This window comes from Centruroides vittatus, unplaced genomic scaffold (assembly GCF_030686945.1).
Source record: "Centruroides vittatus isolate TY-2023 unplaced genomic scaffold, ASM3068694v2 contig_890, whole genome shotgun sequence".
NCBI classification, from domain to species: domain Eukaryota; kingdom Metazoa; phylum Arthropoda; class Arachnida; order Scorpiones; family Buthidae; genus Centruroides; species Centruroides vittatus.
In genome coordinates, this window is record NW_027122581.1 from 896,201 (window position 1) to 916,701 (window position 20,501).

Consider the following 20,501-nt stretch of genomic DNA (forward strand, 5'->3'; position numbering starts at 1 on the left):
TCGATAAGCATTATCAAAACAGCTTGATCGATAAAGAAATTTTCTTTTATATAACATTTTTACTTCTTATTTATATATAATAATAATTTAAATCGAATAAATGTTATTTTTATTAATATAAATTTTATGCGGTTTAAATAATTTATTTAAATTATTATGATTATTTGTTATTAGTTTTTATAAAAGTTTGAAATGTCTAGATGGCGTTGTTGGAGGTCAATGACTTACGGACACGTGATGCAACATGCCGCAATGCGTTCTGGAAGAGGCGATTAAGTGTGCTTTTTTTGTTTTTAAAGTTTTTTTATGAATTATAATACGACCGTAATTAGAAACAAATTACTTTAACGAATCTGTACTTTTTCTTTCAGCGTTTGGATTTATAAATATTCTAATTAATGTTGTATGTTTCATAAGATTCTATTATTTAAAGTTGGTTCACTTTTATTTCTATTAAGTCATCATTGGGGAAAGATAAATTCAATACGATTTTATATCTTTTTTTTTTCTATAAAATTTATTAATAGCGTTATTATTTCAAACTTTTTCTAAATATATTTTCTTGTTAGGAGGCCATTTTTCAAGCTTGAAGTAAAATATTTGTTGTTTGTGTTGCTATTCTGTTTCAGAAATAATTTTCTCAAAAAATCCAAATTGTTTATTTTTATTCCAATAATAATAATTCAGAATTAAATTTTTGACAGCTATTAAGATATAAATTCTACTCTAATTCTATATAACTTGGGAGTTAGAGTACCTCCAGGATATATAATTTTATTAACTCTATATTTCTAATTTTTTAAAGTTAACTTATTTATTTTTAAAAAGTATAAAATTATCTATAGTTTTTAATTTTTTATATCTTAAAATATTATTTTAAATAAAATATCTTAGGGATAAATAATCTATTTTGTACTTATTATTATAATTAAATTATTGGAAAGTATGTAAATGAAATTTTTATCTAGTTTTTTGAAGTAAATCTTACTTAAATATTTAAATTATAAATCAGAAAAAAGTTTATCGAATTACATATATATATGTATATGTAGGTCTATATAATTTAATAAATTAAATTTGATTAAAATAGACACTGAAATTAATTCATATTTAAAATATACATATCTTTCTAATTCTGCAAACTTTAATTTACTATCATCAATTATGCATGGTAGTTACTAAATAAATATTATTACTACACAATGTATTATATTTAAATTAAATATACAATTCAAATATTTAGTTTACGAGATAGAAATCAAATTTCCCAAATGTAAAAAATGAAGTGTGTCGTCTTTATTCAAATTTACATAAAGTTAGCTACCTGTGGGACTTAATTTAAAATATTGAATGAAGGAAATTGTACAGACACATCCATAGAAAAAACTAATGATTAATTTATAAATATTGTAGGTATAAGAAACAAGTAGATTAAGTGATTTTTTTCTGGCCAAAAGAAATTTAAACAGAAAATAAAATAAAAATTAAGCATTGATTTTAAACATCATTAAATATTGAACAAACAGGATTATTAAGAAATCAAATTATTTGCTTAAAATAGGAATTCATTATATATATATACATAATTTAATGAACAACAGAATTGTTTTTATAACAATAAGCTGCTAAACTTCATTAAATTTAACAATTTAAAGAATAAAATTAAATAAAGGTTATTTACAGTTTTGTTTATTTAAAGGTTTTTAAATATTAGCTAATTATTATTAAATTATAAAGCTAACGAATTTGATTATGAGAACAGCTTAATGGATGACTTATATTAAAGTCAATAAGTCATACATTAAAACTGTTTCCAAAATCAAATTTACTAAATAAAGCTTTACGCTTAAAACTTTTAATATGATTATAATTATATAATATTTAACAATATTTGTTTTATAATGTTATAATATAAAGTTTACATAATTACATTTTTCTCTAGTAATTCTAATTGGTTCAATATTTAATATCAGTTTAAAAGATAAATAATATATCGTAATTTGTAATATAATATTGAAATCTATTGCAAAACTTTGACAATTGCATCCTTTCTGCTATAAAGCTAAGAAAATTCGTTTAGATTAAAACAGAAATAACATATATTTATGCATTCATCGCTCTTTAGCCTTTGTTTGAATAAATTCATCAAATTTAATTTATTTGAACACGTTAATAACTTCTGCAAAATGTAGCAATAAATAATAAATGTTGACCCTCCCAACGTTGTCTACTCTGTCACGTGGGATAGCAATTGATGACGTCAGTGAACTTCACTGTAAGAATTTAAAAATCGATGAATTTGGCCAACCACTCCTCATTTATTACTAAAGCGTTTAAATAGATGAGAAGAATCGACTTCTGTACCCGAATAGTCACGAAATATTTTATTGATTTACTTACAAATTTAAAATGATCTTGTTGAATGATATAATATGCTGCGTTTTTTTTTTTTTAGCTATATCATGTACGTACAGAAGCCGCCACTTTAACTTAAAATATAATAGAAGAAGCATATGTTTGAATGATATATCCATTAATTTAATTAAATTCCAATGGGTTTTCATGGGTTACTGATCGTTCGTTGAATGTTTTATTGAGAATTGCATGAAATACTGTATATTGATGTAACGGTTTTCTCTGAATAACACAGTTGAGGTAGTGCGTCACATGTCGTACAGTTCAACATTACTTTTTTACTTTTTTCTCTTTCTTCCCTCTTGTTAAAAATAGATTTTCAGGATTTTTATTCGATTTAGGAATTGAAACCGACTTATTTGTTTTATTTAATACTTTATCTTGTGAATTGTTTAATACATTAGAAAGATCAAAACGTGGAAAATACAACCATTAAAACAGCAATTAATAAATTATTCAAAGTTTATATATCAAAAACTCATAAAGAATGAATTTATGAATAAAATTTTGTGTGCAATATAAATTTTTTATATTGTATTTATTCAAATTTAAAATATTTTGTACTGTACATGATGATTTTGTTTAAAAGTTATTAAAGGCTTTATGCGTACGAATCTGTTTAAATTCGGCCTCTAATATATAAACCATGCTATAAAGTAAAAAAAAAAATTCGATCTAAATCTCATCGCTAGGTTTCTAGTTCAAGTGGAACAGATACAATTTTTAATTCATGAAGGTCGTTTAGGTTATTTATGGAGTGAAACGAAAGCGAAACGCTGTATTTTAATGCTCCAATAAAGCATTAATTTTAAAAGAATTTTGCATTTTAAAATTAAATTCAAAAACGACAGACGGATATATATTAGATTCTTTTTAAAATTCGTTGTTGTGATATTGGATAGCTCTTAAAACACCATTATCTTGGTAATGGTGCATCAAAACCATTAGCAAAAAAAAAAAAAAAAAAAAAAAAAAACCTGTACTGTAGCTTCTAATGAAGAGTACTTTAAATTTTCTTAATGCGAATGATGTTATATTTAGATAAACCTGACGAGTGCAGTCAATTCGTAATAATATCTGTAGCAATAGAAAAGGAAAATATTTTTATTGCAAATTTTATGCCATTTTTAATTCATAAAATAAGAAAAATAATATTCCATTAGGCTTTTTTCCAGATGTTAAACGTACATGTTTTTCTCATTGCTTATATTTTACAATGACGCAACTACACATCATAATATAAAACGAATTTTTCTGGATAACTGCTTAACCATTAAAACACCTGCTTTATCTTCACAAAAATGAAAAGTGATGATAAACAATTATATATATATATATATATTATATATATATATTTATGCTTTAATTTTCTACAAGATAATAAATATATCAACTTTCTCTCTCATCTAAATTTTTAATTTATAGCGAATATTAAATATTCATATTTTAAAGAAAGAATATAATCTGCTGTTAATATTTTAGAAAGTTAATTAAACCATTTACATTAACGTTTTAAAAATAACAGCGGAATAATAAAAAAAAAATCACTTCTTTTCTAGATTTAGATCATAAACGAAAATTAATTCGAAAGTCTAACTTAACTATAAAAGTTATAATTAAATAAATTTACTAATTTTGGTTTAATGTTTTGAATTCTAAATATTTGCTGATATTAAAAATCATAAAATGTGCATTCAAATAAAGCTTAAATTCTGTAGAGAAAAGGGAGAATTTTTTAAATTTAAGACATATAAGTTTAAAATGATCTACCGATCAAGCATATCATTACACACATTCATCTGTTCCACACCGAAACAGTTTCAATCATGCGAATTTTACTGATTAACCGACATTTTCATGTGTATTATTGTCTTCCTTGCATCAGAAACATCAATACAATTTATAGCAGAATAAATTTAATACAGCGAAAATATTGTTTTAAAATGTCTCTTTAAAGATTGATGGATAACATTCTATCGATTAAGTTACACTACTGATCAATTTATTCTACATATAAACAGTCTCTTTTTTTTGCGATGTAGAAAGTAAATTTAAGAAAATTGCCATTAAAAAAATTTATTTTCGCTTCATTTTTATTGGCACTAATCTAAAGTAAATTAAGTAAACATACACCAATATTGCTGACATATTTCCGGATCATAAGTCAGCTATATGTTTGGCAAATGTCACTCATAAAATAAGATAATATAATTTTATAATTTCAGCGGCGAAGCCAGTTAGAAACACCATACATTTTCTGCACAGCGGTATTATATGTATAACACGCATTTTGCATTTTCAAATCGATTTTATATATTAAAAACCCATGTAAAATAAGTATTTAAAGAAAATAATAATATACAATTATATATATTTAAACTGTTAAATTTAATGGTCGCGTAATGTTTTCGCAGTAGTCTACTCAATAACAATCAATAGGAAGTAAACAGACTTATCGATGGATGGTATCACGTATATTGACTTATCCTTGACATTCTTTCTTCGTTAATGATAAGTTAAGGATATAAATTTTAAAGATTATTCTTTCATTCCTTCCTACATAAAGAAGCTTATTTAAATCATTCTGTTAAAGAAGCGATTTCTCATACTCAGAATAACTTAAGAGGATATGGATAAGCGGGATATATCCTTCTTTCGCCTGGTTTATTTATTCTGTGTACCCGTTAAACGTTTCTTGGACAGTTCTTTAATCTTTTTGAATATTTTAAAATATATTTTTAAGCACAGGAAAAAAATTATTCAATGAAAAATTTATAATGAAATAAGGCGGATGTGTCGGTTTCCTTTATTCTGTAGGGTCTAACGGGAAATGACAAATAGAAAGTTTAAAAAAGGACCTCTAAATTGGTTCAGGTGAGGATTAGAGGATGAGGCCAGTTCGAAATTAGTCCTCCATTATTTAATCACTGAGTTATTTAAGAGAAAATAATTTTAAAAAAATTCTCTTAAATGATAAAAATGTTGTTTATAAATATATATATATCTTAAAGCAATAATAATTTATAAAAATTTCTCAATTTAACACGTTATATCTAATAATACGAGAGAGTAAATATTATTTTCATGACGTAATTGATGTCAGATGTGTATGATGTCATAACCGAGTATCGCTCGTTAGATTAATTAGAAAGTAAAATTAAAGATTTTTGAAGCGTCTAATTTTGTAAGATTAATATATTAAATTTTTTTAGTTTTTTTAATAACTTTGAAAATAATTATTTTTAATAATGATCAAAGTTAACGTAATAATGCGTCGTATGCATAAATTTTCTTAAATTAATTCTAATTCGTTAATCATTACATGTGATGTCGTTATGTAATCACGAATGGATGCCGTCATGATTCAAAATACGAATAAATACACACGTGTGTATTTACATAATTTAGAATTATTTATAAACTATCATTGGATATATATATATTTTTTAAATGTAAGATACTTTTTCCTTTGTTTTATTTATAGGCAAAATCGTTAATATCTAGTTTACACGTTAGACACGAGGGGGAGCTTTAATCATCAAAACAAAACTCATCCGGGTCGCCATCCGCTCGTCAGTTGTTAGTGAATAACGGTCTATGGAATCAGAGTTGTGCGAGAAGTGAAAGCGGAAAAAAAAGGAGGAAAAAATTTAGGTGGCTAATCAATGATGCCTACTTTACGTGAGAAGGTGCAGGAATTTCTTAAACATTTATCTTCTAATCAAGATGGCAAATGCGACAAGTCTCCTTGCACGTCGCCTACAGGTCAAGGGTCGTTCATTCATAAATATTTATGCGGGTAAGTGCTTAATATTTTCTCATTAATTTTCATATTTCATAAATCATATTTATGACTTTAGTTCGAAAATAAAAATCTTAAGCTCTACCAGTAAATATTTTTCAATTTAAACCTTCGTTTAAATAAATAGGTAAGTGAATTTCACTTATAAAATAAATATATTGGTCGAGTAAACATTTACGCTAAAGACGGCATAAACAGACTGATAAGTGATTAGTTGCGAAGAAATTGCATGATATTCTTTTGCATATATCATGAACAGGAAACATGTATCACTGCTTATTTTATGTAGCATTTAATCATACATTTTTTCATTGTTACATGAGGAAAACAAAACAGTTCTGTTCTAAAATGGGATTGTTATCCAGTAAAATTCTATATTGAATTAATTTCGAAAAGTCTATTTATATATCATTTTTCAAACAAGTTCTTACCTATAAAGTATTTATTTTAATTAATCTGTTAATTAAAATGTGTTAAAATGAAATGTTGGAAAAAAAACACTTAAAATTGTGTAATTTATATAAAAGTAAACAAAAGAAAAAGGTGCTTTTAGTTGTTTTATTTTTAATTGTCTTGAAATATTTTTTTGTAATTTAATTTAGTCTGCTCTTTAGAAAAAGTAATATTTGTTTTTGCTTTTATTTCTGAGAATGAATCATATGTTTGAAAATGCATAAATTTGTTGAAACCGTAATGATTTGGTTAAGATAATTTCAAATTTAGGAAAACTTACACAATATTTTTATAAATTGTTTCAAATGCTTCAAAATTCAAATTAACAATGTTTTTCATTGAACATGATGTTACTTTGTTGAATATGTTGCAACTGCAACATATTCAACAAAGTAAACTACTGTATTATAACAAATTACACTAATATTGCATTATTAATATAACTAAATATACTGTTAACTTAGTATAATTCATACTATGTAAATTGTATAATAAAGGTAAAAGCATTAAATTGTCTAAATAGACAATTTAATGCTTTTAACAAAGAATAGAAACAATAATTAAAAAAAATAAATGTGATGTAATTTTAAAAAAATTATTTTTTTTAGATTTAAATCGTAAGCAAAATTAACAATTTATTATTTGAAATTTCAGCTTAATTATAAAAGTGATAATTAAAGGAATTTACTTTAAGTTTGCTTAAGTCATGAATTTAATTTTTTTTAAGTATGAAAAATCATAAAATTATTACTACACAGAAATTTTTGTCTACTTCTGTCTCTACTTTTCTTATTAATTGTTAGAAATATACTTAATTTGTTAACTAAAAGCAAACCTATTATGTTTGAATGTTTTCTTTTAATAGAATGTTGTTGAATTGTTCTGAAGCTTTAGCAATGAAGCTTATTTCTGATCAATTTACTGCATACGTTCTACTGAGATGTAGAAAAAATTAATTGATAATTGTTGACTTTACGTATTTAATGATGCTTCATTAATGTTGATAGTAGAATTAATAAACATGAACCATTTTATGCACACTTAAAATAATAATTACTTCTATTTAGATTATTATAAATTGCTTTCAGAAGCTAATAAATTAAACTAAATATCAAGTAAATACAACATATAATAAAGGATATTTTAACCAAATTTAAATGTATTAAAATTTGTTACAATCAAACACTTTAAGAAAAAATGATTTAAAAATTTTTGAAGTATGATATGTTATTTTTACATTAGTATGTTAAATATATCAATAGATAATATAAAATATTTCTGAATGATGGATTATAATGTTTCAAAATTAGTTCTAATCTTAATTATATCCATATATACCTGCTAATTTATAAATAGAATTTTCTTAGAATAATAATAAAAAAATATATATATATATTTCTTCAAATTGCCATTTATGTATGATTTGAATAAATGATAATACCATTTATAAATGGTATCAGATAGATCTCATCTGTCAAATTGTTTCTGATTACTGTACTTACCTAAGCATTTACTAAATCATTCAGAAATAGGTTTAATATTACTATATTAGAATTTTATGCTAAATATGTATGTTAGGAATAGTCATTTTTATATTGTTGAAGTTTTTTAATTGAAATGTAAATCCTACTTATATATTATTGAAGAAATTACTATTATAATGTAATGTTTTGATTGCAAAGAAAATATGTAAAATGAGAAAAAATGTCATTAAAATTTCATTGTTATGAATGTTTTAAATGATTTTCACTGATATAACAGAATTAGATTTAAAAATTTTTACATCTGTTTGTTTGCTTATATGTTGAATATGACTTTTTTTTTTTGTTTGTTCTAGAAAAAATTCCAATCATCGGATGAAATTTCTATATAGAAAGCCTTGATTTTAGTCATATAAATTTATAAATTTATTTACATTTTTTAAAATATTATTTTAAGAATCATATATATTATCACAATATTATGACATGATTAAATTGGAAAAGCAGAAGGCATAGCACTAATTAGTTTTAAATGACAGATGCTTTCTTATATTAAAAAAATGATTGATTGATAAAATCATATTTTGTATTCTTTTTTAATATTGCCAATGTAGAAAGATAGAAAAGAAGAGTATTTTAAACATGTTTTTTGTATTGATTTGAAAGAAGCATTATCTATGATTTTATCATCTGATCTTTCCAAAAAAAAACATTTAACTTTATCATAATTTTGTTTTATATTTATTATATTTTTTGGACATTTATAAAATTTTGCAAGTGTCTTACATTTGATTTTAAATAGGAAAAAATCTTATTACATGATGTAATACTTGGTTTCAGTTACATGTCATATCACATAAAAGCTTATCATTTGTAGAAAAATAAGAGTAACTATGAATTTCTTCAGTACTGAAATAATCTATAAAAATTTCTCTCATTAATTAAAAATCAATAATTTAAGAAATCATATCTCAGGATTTAGAATGCATGAAAAAAATAATTACTCATAAATAATAATTTTATAAATATTTAAGGAAAGAGATTTTCACAAAAATAATTTTTAATAATAGACTTTCACTAAATTTTCATAACATATTATGTAAGCACATAAAAGATGAACATGTAGACTATATCATATATATATTCATTAGATGCAGTCTGGGTTAATAAATATAATGTGATTAAAAAGTTTACAAAGTTTTAAAGCCAATAAAATTAAATTTTATTGAGGAGTTGTTAAATAATTGACCAGAAGGTTGTAATCATTTTATGACAGAAATAAAAAATAAAACTGCTGTGGAACAATAACTTATTCAGTTGTGTGTTTGAAATAATAATATATCAGTATCCTGATATTTTAAATGAATAAAAAATAATTTTTATAATTAAATATTTGCAATATTGCTAAAATTTTTCATTCAAAATATTTTTAAGGAATTAAAAAAATATATTTTTTATTACATATTTTGAAAACTAATTATTATGACACTTGAAAGGATCATATTTAACATGAATTATCAGAAAAGACTAAGCAATGACCCCAAATTTCTAATAAAGTGAACATTGTTTATATTATTTTTATTAAAGTGTTTTAAGATAAAGAAGGAAATTAGTCATTCTTTGATGTTATTTGAAAAGATTATCACAAATAAAAATATCATAGAATTTTATTATAAACTTTTAATCAAATATCAAACAAACAGTTGGATTTCTTTATCAAGCACTAAAGTTAAATAATCACTAAGTAGTTTGGCAGGCAATAGGCAGTAAGGTTGCCATCTCTTGTTTAATTTAATTATTAAAAATTAATTAATTAACTTTGGAATCTGGATATTTGGTGTAATTATCAGATTGGTTGTATTTATTATAAAATATTAATTATTGAAATAATTGCATATTTTGAATGTTATCTGTAGTAATTTAGTTTTAATATTTAAGAACAATGGAGCTTTTTAGGTTAAATTTTATTTTTGATTTTTTTTAAGATAAAATGTTACTCATAATAATAAATGACGAATACATATGATTAATTTATTATTTTCTATATTAACACAATATTATATGCATGCAAGTTATATCAATGTATATAAGTTAAAGTATATTAATTAAACAGTTACTCCCTCAATTCTCATGAGGGAGATTACAATCGATTATCTAATTAGATAATCTGACTGCAAACAGTAGCCAAGTATCTGGGATTTTGTTTTTGAAAAGAGGCCAAAAATTGATATTTCTTAAAAGTTTTAATTTCTATTATTTTTCAGAAATAATATTTTTAATAATTTTATAAGTTTAATAATCTCAAAGCATAAAACATTAAGATTAATATAAATGAAAGACTAACTATTTTATATTATGGAGAGAGAGAAAGAAAGAAATGATAAATTTATTTATATATAAATTATGGGTAAATATTCTCTGACAAAAATAAAATGTTTATATAGTTGGTTTAAAAAGTTTTCACAAAAAATAAGGAAAATAAATAAGAAAGTATAGTATTTAAAAGTATATTTTCTTATTTATATTCATCATGCAATAAATATTTCAAGAAAAATATATTAAACATCTATAAAAGATTTATATAATAATGATAGTAATATAAATAAAAATTTATTTAGTAATTTTAATTATATTTTAAAAATATATTTAAAATAATTAATAAATAATAAATTTGATAGGAAGTGAAATACAGTACAATCATTCATAAAATCAGTAAAACATAAAACAATTGCATCTGCATCATAATGTTTCATTTGTATGTGTAAGAAGTAAGAAGCTATAATCAAACCAATAACACTGTTTCATAAAAAATAAACTACCATATTTCCTTGATTAAACCCTGGTTTTCAAATAAATTCTGGGGAATAAAAGTGCTGTTAAAAATGAATCCAGGGTTTAAAAGCATCGGAAATACTGAGAAGTATAAGATAATGTAACTTAGAGTGACAGATAAAAAATTTAACTAAAATTCTCTCTTCAGATTATCTCTAGTCAGACATCACTTTCTATTCTAAGGTTCACGGGAATATTTTTATTTTTGGAAATAAAATTATAATATTGTTGAATATTGACTGCAGAAAAGTCTAGATTGAGTTTGTAAGTCAACTGAAGGGTAATTAGAAAAACTCAAATTGGAAATGATTTGAATTGGAAGATGGTAATAAAAATCCTGATTCTGACAACGATATCAAAACAGAAATGAATGACAAAGTAACAGCCAAAGCCAGGTTAACTATGAAAACAGTAATTATTTCAAATGTTTTAGCTATAACCCATAATTTCAATAAATTGTTTTGATAGTTGTGAAAATAAACAAGTAATAAGGTATTTCTTTCAATTTTTACTTACTCATCTCCTTATTTTAAGGTAATAAATTCCAGGACTTTAAATAAACCCAGGGGGTATACATATGCTTTAAAAGCAAACTACCTATATTTAATCAAGGAATAAAAGTACCTGAGTCATTGGCTTGATTATTTAGTTGCTTGCCACCTAGATGCACTCTATAGACTTATATTATAACAGTTAAAAAACGATCGATAATGAAATATAAAGATTACTATAACAGAAGATTTAGATCAGAAAAAATGAAAAAAGATTTAACATGGTATTAGAAAAAAATATCAATATGTAAGTGATTTGAATACTGTTATTTTCTAAGAATTATCACATCCATGGAAAATAATGGTGTTTGAACTACTTACATATTGAGATTTTAAAAAAAGGAATTGAAACAAAAGGACAAATCATAGAAAAAATATGTTTACAGAATAGAATACAGGAGAAATAAGTTGGAATTACAGAACAAAATTCTTTACAATATCTTATAATGTTTCTATTCTGACAGACTTTTAAAGGATAGAGAGTGATTTTTATTTCAAATGATAAAATAACAAGCTGTGCAAGAAGTCTGAATAAGCCAGTGCATACAAAATTTCATTATTAAACTTAAGAATTAGAAAAAAATTATTGTATATTTGGAAAAATGAGAATATTACAGCAAATTAAAAGCTTAGAGAATATAAAATATGAAGAACAGATAATAAAATACTATTGTTATTATTTAGGAATATAAAAATGTAATGAGATTCCAACAAAATTGTTTCATACAGTTTTCTTATACTATTTCATACAAATAAAATTATGTTGAAAATAATTTAATAATAGAAGCATTCTATTTGGAGAAAAGTGAATATCAATATTAATTAAAAGTAGTGTTGATGTTGATGTTATCTTGTTTATATTTACTTGTTAATTTTCTATATTCAAAATTATCATTGTCTGCATTGTTATATATTCACCACTCTAAATAAATGAATATTTTTATACTTTTTATGAAAATGTCTTTGTAGTTCTTATGAATATTATTTAATTAGAATTTTGCTATCGAATCCTTTATTTTGAAGTTTATAGTAAATATCTTTTTGAAGATAGCAACTTCAAAGTCTGTTTTATCAATTTTATTAATATTTATCAACATTTTATGACACATTAGAATAACATTTAGATAGTAATGTATTATTAGATAACATGTACAATTAATTAATTAATAATTATTTCTTTTTCATAATTGCAATTATAAACTTAATTGATGTGAGTTTAATTAAATATGAATCACAGTAAAATACAGTATATAAAATAATTTTTTTAGAAAAAATTAAGGTACAAAGTATAAATAAATTTTAGATATAATCACAAAATAAATATATTATTCTAAATGATGTGTTAAGTCTGTGGCCAAATATATAGATCTGAGATATTTTTGCATTAATTTTACAATATATATTTATATTCAGATGATAATCATTCTGAATATTTTCTTTATATATATAATAAAAAATATTATTTAGAGAAGCACCCACTCAGAGCAGATTTATGAAAGCATGACTTGTTTTCTTATATTCAGATAGTAGATTAAAACAATTACAGATATTTCAAGAAAAAAAATTAAATTGCTTTTTCAGATTTGGTGACACATTAGATTTTAAAAACAAAATTAGCAAAACATGTCAATTCATTTATAAGATTTATGCACTATATTACTTGTAACATAAGTTTCATTTAATCTTATCTAATTTCTTATATTGTTTTCCTTGAAGAAAAATAATAAATATTTTTATATGTGAATTCAAACTTTATATTAACTTCGAAATTTTACAAAAAAAAAAAAGATACTTCCCACCGTTTAGTGTGATTTTGAAAGGTTATCAAACTTGGCACCATCTTTTGTAAATAAATAAATAGTGATAGTGTGCGAAAGAAATGGCGTACCCAGGGGTGTTGCCAATAAGAAAGGGGGTGATAGAGAGGGTGAGAGAAGGATGGGGGAAGGGAATGGGGTGGGGGGAGAGAAAAGGGGGGGAAAGGAGAGAAATAAATAAATCACTACTTCACTACTAATTTCAGGTTGCATAGAACAGTGTAGTAGTAGTACAGAATATCTGTTATACAGTCTAAATTAAGTCGAGGATGATCTATCAAGCTGAAGATGATGCTGTCTACCAAGCTGTTCAGTGGGCCATTTCACTACCTAACAAAACTCTTTCTATCAACATTTACAGTGACTCTCAGTCTGTCCTAAAAGCCCTATTAAATCCCAATTGCAATAGCAACAAAATCACATATATCCAGCACCATATTAAAAATCATGGTAATAAGATGACTTTTATTTTTGTTCCTGGCCATACTGGCATACTAGGAAATGAAAAAGCCGATTTTGAGGCTAAGTCAGCTGCAAAGGACACTGACTTGGACTATACTCTCATCCCTCTCTCACATAGCAGTCTTAAAAATTATATTCATGTCAATGCTATGCAGAATTTGAACCAGCAATGGTTGAGTAGTAAAACTGGTAGAATAACAAGACTTTATTTTCCTAGTGTTGATTGCAGATTCTCATTACCACTTAGAGATTTAACGTTTGCTACTTCTCAACTACTTACTGAGCATGGTAATTTTCGAAGCTACCTGGTGATGTATAACCGGGCAGAAACTGCCTCTTGCTTTTGCTCTACAGTAAACCTTGACGCCGTCGACCATATGATCTATCATTGTCCAATTTATGATCAAGATAGACTTATTCTGAAATTAGAAATCTTCACGCGTGGTTTCAGGTGGCCATGTCCACTGGATAAGCTTGTTCAGAAGCCACTGTTTGATGCTTTTTACAATTATGTTCAAAAATATGGAAGAAAAGACTATTTATAATTTCTAGCTGCACTCTATTTTTTTTACATTTTAGTTTTCACTAAAAGCCAAATACTAATTACTAATTTTATGTTTACTTTGTATCGTTTATTTTGGTTTATTTATCCTTAGTGTTATACTCCCATAAAAGTGGTGCACTTATTTCTAACAAAAAATAAAAAAAAGTCAACGATGGTTAGATTTGACCAAAAGTATTTTTTTTTATTTAATAAAAAGTTGGTTTCTTGAAATTAGCAGTAATTTATTTATTTAGTATGATATGCTTTTTTACTGTGACTGAGTTCACTTCATAATATACTTAGAAAAACTAAAAACCAGTGTTTATATGAAGATTTTTGCATAATCTGAGAATTATGAATGGTTTGTGATTGAAAAATTTAGTGGAGAAATGAGTTTAAGATGAAGTTTCCATGTAAGTAAAATGATAGTTATAAAAATACATAAAAAAATCAGTAAAATTTTCTGTTTATATTTCTTATTCAAGTATATAATGATAGAAATGTGGGTATAGAACCATAGATGGCTAAATGAGAAACTGTAATTTTCAGAAAGTGAAATTTGAAAATTGGACCACTCAAAAAATTGCTATTTTATGTTACAGTTTGGAATTTTTATTTATCTGCTTATGATCCCAAATAGAACATGTTGAATATACTGTAATAGGAATATTCTATTATTGATAAACTGTAAACTGTATTTAGAGTTAGCCATTTATGGTTGTATACTCATGATGTATGTAAAACAAAAAACACTCAACATTGTATTTTGTTTTAGTATTATTTAATAACACAACTTTAATTTTTTTATGCTTTGAAACATCTAAAAAAAAGTCTGTTGTTAAATAAATTTAAGTTTGAATTTAATTGTTATTATTGACTTCATTTTTTTTCACATACTATAATAGAGTTTAGATAAAATGTCAATGTAGTAAAATGTTTATAAAACTAATTTTTAAAAAAAATAGTTTTAAATTTTATATTCATTTGGTTTTTATAATTTTTGTTGTACAGAGTATAAAAATGACATTTACTATACACGACATGTTGCTATAGTGTATTGACATTTTGTTCTGAAGACAGGGTTCCCAAATCTGTACAACTGGATTAAAGGACATTTAAAATTAGATTATTATTGTTTTCTTTGGACAAATAGGCATTAAGTTGCCTTTACATGCTATTAGTTCAATACATAGTTGATAATATAGTCATTATTAGTAGGCCTACCATAATAGTTATTGGTCTTAACCAGTACTTTATAAATGTTTGTTGTTTTGTTATTTTGCTCATAGTGTTTATTGTTTATATTTTGCTGCACTATACTTACGACATGTTCTATAGTGTATTACATTTGTTCTAAGACAGGGTTCCCAAATCTGTACAACTGGATTAAAGGACATTTAAAATTAGATTATTATTGTTTTCTTTGGACAAATAGGCATTAAGTTGCCTTTACATGCTATTAGTTCAATACATAGTTGATAATATAGTCATTATTAGTAGGCCTACCATAATAGTTATTGGTCTTAACCAGTACTTTATAAATGTTTGTTGTTTTGTTATTTTGCTCATAGTGCAAAAGTTTAAATTGCTGGCACTTCTTACTTCAATTATAATTAGCTGTTAAAAGTTTAAGCAGATACTCTGTAGTTTGATTACAGAGAAAATACATGAAGATTATAAAAATAAACTTTATGGTTGTATGATGATCAAAAATATGAATGCTAAACTGAATTGCAAAGTTTTAGAGTTAAGTAATATTTACAAAAAATACCTGTATCTATGTCTTGTAGTTACTTATTTTTTACAGTTTCAAAGAGGCTAGGAAATATCAATAATTTTGAGAAAACTGTAGTTACAGAATTTTGGTTGTAGCCTTTATAGAATATTATTATAATTCAATATAGAAGAAACATTATCATAAATTAGTGAATAATTAAAAATAAAGTAAGTCCAATTAGAAACATCACCAAAGGATTACCTAAATCCAATTCTCTGATAGCATCATTATCATTGCAAAATATTATGTCTATAATGAAACGGAAGTTCAGTTATTTTTTATTAGCTGAAATAGCTCTTAAATACAGTTTAGGGAGATGGATTTTATTCTGGCTTATTTTACATTATCACTTACTATTTTATATTATCAATTAATTGTAAGGGAAGACAAATTTCCTTACAGTTAATTGTAAGGAAAGACAAACAGACATCATACAAAAAGATGAACTTTTAATATGCATTGTGAGAAGTGTAGACATATAGTGATACAGATGATGATTAAAATGATTGATGTCCTACTATAAATGATAGAAATGTGGTTCAAAATAATAAACAGATGTCTAGAACTGATGATTTTCATAGGCAATGCATAGAATCACTCAAGAATAAGCATTTATTTTATATGAATAAACAAATTAATTGTGATTGCTGAATGAGATGATAAAGAGATGCTAAGAAGGTGCACACAAAAGATTCAAAGACATGTTTTAAATTTTTTAATGTAAATTTTTGTCAAAGGCAAGTACTTAAAATTAATGATTGTTAAATATAAAAGTTTTTTTTTATAAATTTCATAGAGATTTTATTCTTTGAATGTTTATTTAAGAATTTTTTTTATAAATAAGATGTCTGTTACATATTGTATCTTATAAACTTTTGTATTTTCAATTATAAAATTTTAAATTTTCATCTAAATGTTCTAAATTCAAGGAAATAGATATAATGCTTGTTTTAAAAGGAAACCAAAAACTTAAAATTTATTTGAAATGTTTTCATACTATAGTTTTGACTGGCATCAACTAATTAAACAAAAATTTAAATGATTTTTTAAGCAATCAACAAATTGCACAACCACCTGGAATTTTTAGTTTAACACATTGTATATTAAAAACAGGAAAAGAAACTGTAAAATGATTGAATTTATAACTAAAGCTGTCTTCATTTTACCAGTGATGTGTTTCTGGAGGAGGTGTAGTGTAAACAAAATTAGTACAAAATAAATTCATTTTATTATGGAATAAATGGGGATGTGTTCCAGGCATCTGTGAATGTGTGTGTGTGTGTTATATATATATATATATATATATATATATTTATTTCAATAATAATATATTTAGTACAAAGATTTTACTAATACAAAGTAGTAATAAATTAATAATATGGGAATTATAACTTATTAGCCAAAATCAATGATTCAATTTTTATACAACTGCTGTTGATCTCATACAACAGTGTCACTAGATGAACTTCAGTTCTATGATGATGGCCCTCATTGAGGGTCATTCATTGATGACAACCTAGGCTGAAAATCATGCACCTTTTGTAAAATATGAACCAGGGCTGCGGAGTTGGTAAAAAAAACACTTGACTCCAACTTCAACTCCTGATAATTTTAGTAGGCTGACTCTGGCAAAATTAAATACAGTCATTTTATGGGGGGTAGAGGCATTCATAGGGAGGTACCCTACTCTGAACTCTGAAAGGGGCCTGAGGCATTTACCCAAATAGTTATTATTTTTAATATTTAACTTACTTCAATATTTATTTGTATAAAAAAATTAATTTTTAACAAATATTTAATAAGAGGAGAAAGGGGATGATAAAATTCTACATTTACATATATTTGACAGCATTTGCACTCCAATTTCATTCTTCCAGAAGAGTTAGTCCAACTAGCTACTTCAGCCCCTTGTTCAGAAAAGAAAAATATGTACTCTGATCAATTAGTCTGGCTCATTCAGAAAGATAGAATACTTATTTAGAGCAGGGATAATAAAGAAATGATTCAAAAATATTCAAATTCAATTGGGTCGAAATAATTTAACTACTAAACACAAATACTACAAAGAATACTACATATTTAATAAATTAAATTGCTGCATTTTGTATTTAAAATAAATGAATTATAACAAAATACAAAAAGATTTTTAAAAATTAATAAATATATAGTAAATTTTCTTTTCATTTAAATAAAAAAACTAAAGTAAATTTTAAAATGCAGGAGTCAGAGTCGGAGTTGACACATTTTTTCTGACTCTGACTCCTCTGGCCAGAAATTCCTCCAGATTCTGACTCCACAGCCCTGATACGAACAACAGAATTTTTAAATTAATAAGTATAAAATTATTCATACAAAGTTTTTAAGAAAAGTAAAAGAACAGTAAGAAAAGAATAGTAAAAAGTATTTGTGTTAATAATTGGTATTTTTTTTTTTTTTTCCTAAGTTATTTGCTGTGCCTTTTCTTTCTTTTTTCCTTTCATGTTAAGATGCTAAGGCTTCATTTTAAACATTTTTCTTACACAGTCACTTTGCTCTCATTGGAGTCTATTTTGCAGTACTTTACTCTTCAGTTAATGAGTTGACATTAGCAAGAAATTGTTTGTCATGTTATTAGCTTTATACCCTGGTTCATTATTGTTTCTCTTCCTTTGTCCATATAAATGTTCTACCAAATTTGTTAATTCTTCTAAATGAACATTTGCATTTAACATTTGCAAAAAATATTCTATAAGTACACATTGTAAAAAAAAAATTTTTTTTAAATAAAATTTGAAACCAGTGTTGTTGTTAGTTGGTGTAAATCAAACATAAACATCCAATAATCTGATTTTTTAGATTAATGCCACATGATTGCTGAATTTCATGGAATATATCTAAATTAAAGCAAAGATCAGACAAATGTCTGGGTAATGTAGCTGGCAATGCTTTTGCATGGCAAATGAGAATTGTGCATTCAAGTCCTGCTTCAAGCCAATTCTTTTCTTCCAGAATTTTCTAAATTAATTATTAAATATTAATTTCATTATAATTATTAAATTTATCAAGAGATGGTGTTTAATGTCTACTTCTGGGCCAAATTATTTGAAATTTAACTAGTAATTAGTATCATTATTATAGCCTGATATAATCCTGCAATTATTTGATTTAAATCAAACCGATGTAAAATGAGGGTAGCCTATATTAAAAACTGAATTTTTCTGACCTAAAAACATCCAGAAAACAATTTGGATCTTTGTAAATTCATTTACAAAAAACAGTCTTTACACTCATCGATGACCTAAAATGAAAAACTCATAAAGAAAAATTAGTGACATTTCAGGGAAAATGAAAAAAATACTAATAAATGTTTTAATTGTTCAAATCCAAAATTTAACAGTTTGAAAACTTATTAAAGCCAAGATTTTTACGTTAAAGTGTGTGTTTTTGAATTTTAAGTGGTAAACTTGGCATACAGGCTAAAAAATAATTTTATGACTTAAAGGTTTTCACTCTAGACCCATGGTTCTCAATCTTTTTGAAATTGGGGAACACTATACTTTGACATTTTTTTCGCAGAACACTTACAATACATCAGCTTTAAACCTTTTTGAAATCAAGAGGTCACTCTGTCTAGTGTACGACGTCATTGGCATTTGCTGATTACATTACCATACAAAAATTATTTTACATTGTATTGATTTTTCTTTTGCAACAATTTTTAATTGTATATTTGATTTTTTAGCAGAACACTTGAATTGGCATCAAGGAGCACCTGTGTTCTGCGGATCACAGTTTGAGAACTACAACTCTAGGCCACTGATATTTTGAATTTTCTTTTCTTAGTTCCATATGATTATATATGGCACATGAAATTTTGACTAGCAGATATATTAATTGTGATTTACTTGTTAAAATATAGTTTGTAACTATTCATAGCAAATACAGTACAATCAATGTATCGATATAGAAAAAAAACTAGCAGACAACCTACATTACATGTGGGAATAAAACATTGGAAGCATGTTTCATGCTTCCAACACTAATATCAACTACAAAAATGGATTACAAAAGTTCTTTGTATACCATATTTAAGGTGGTAAATGCAATAGAACCTTAATCCTGGTTACTATACTTTAGCTCTCAATGAATATTCTTAAATGATGACTGTGAATAACTCTTAGCAACATAAAGCTGTCCATGAGCAAAAACAGAAGAGTGAAGGTAGGAAAGCTATTATAAATGATTAGTAGATATGCAAAGTGCAGAAAATTTGTTTGGCAGAGCTTTCTATCAGGGTCACACATTCCTTCAGAAATTACATACACAGATGGCTGAGCAGTTAAGATGTCACTCTACTACTCTAAGGGACCTGGAAACAAATCCAAAAT

The 20,501-nt window shown here is 24.9% G+C and overlaps 1 protein-coding gene across 2 annotated transcripts in view; it reads left to right on the forward strand.

The window, feature by feature from the left end:
- The first annotated feature begins 235 nt into the window (after positions 1-235).
- Positions 236-20,501, forward strand: part of LOC136983890 (PP2C-like domain-containing protein CG9801) — a 56,775-nt gene continuing 36,509 nt past the window's right edge. Inside the window, exons 1-3 of one of the 2 annotated variants that reach the window (XM_067280772.1) lie at positions 236-276; positions 5,233-5,289; positions 5,900-6,214. In XM_067280772.1, the coding sequence (XP_067136873.1) occupies positions 6,081-6,214 (134 nt within the window). In that variant the 5' untranslated portion in view covers positions 236-276; positions 5,233-5,289; positions 5,900-6,080. The remainder of the gene's footprint in view (positions 277-5,232; positions 5,290-5,899; positions 6,215-20,501) is intronic. The other variant, XM_067280773.1, reaches the window with a different exon arrangement.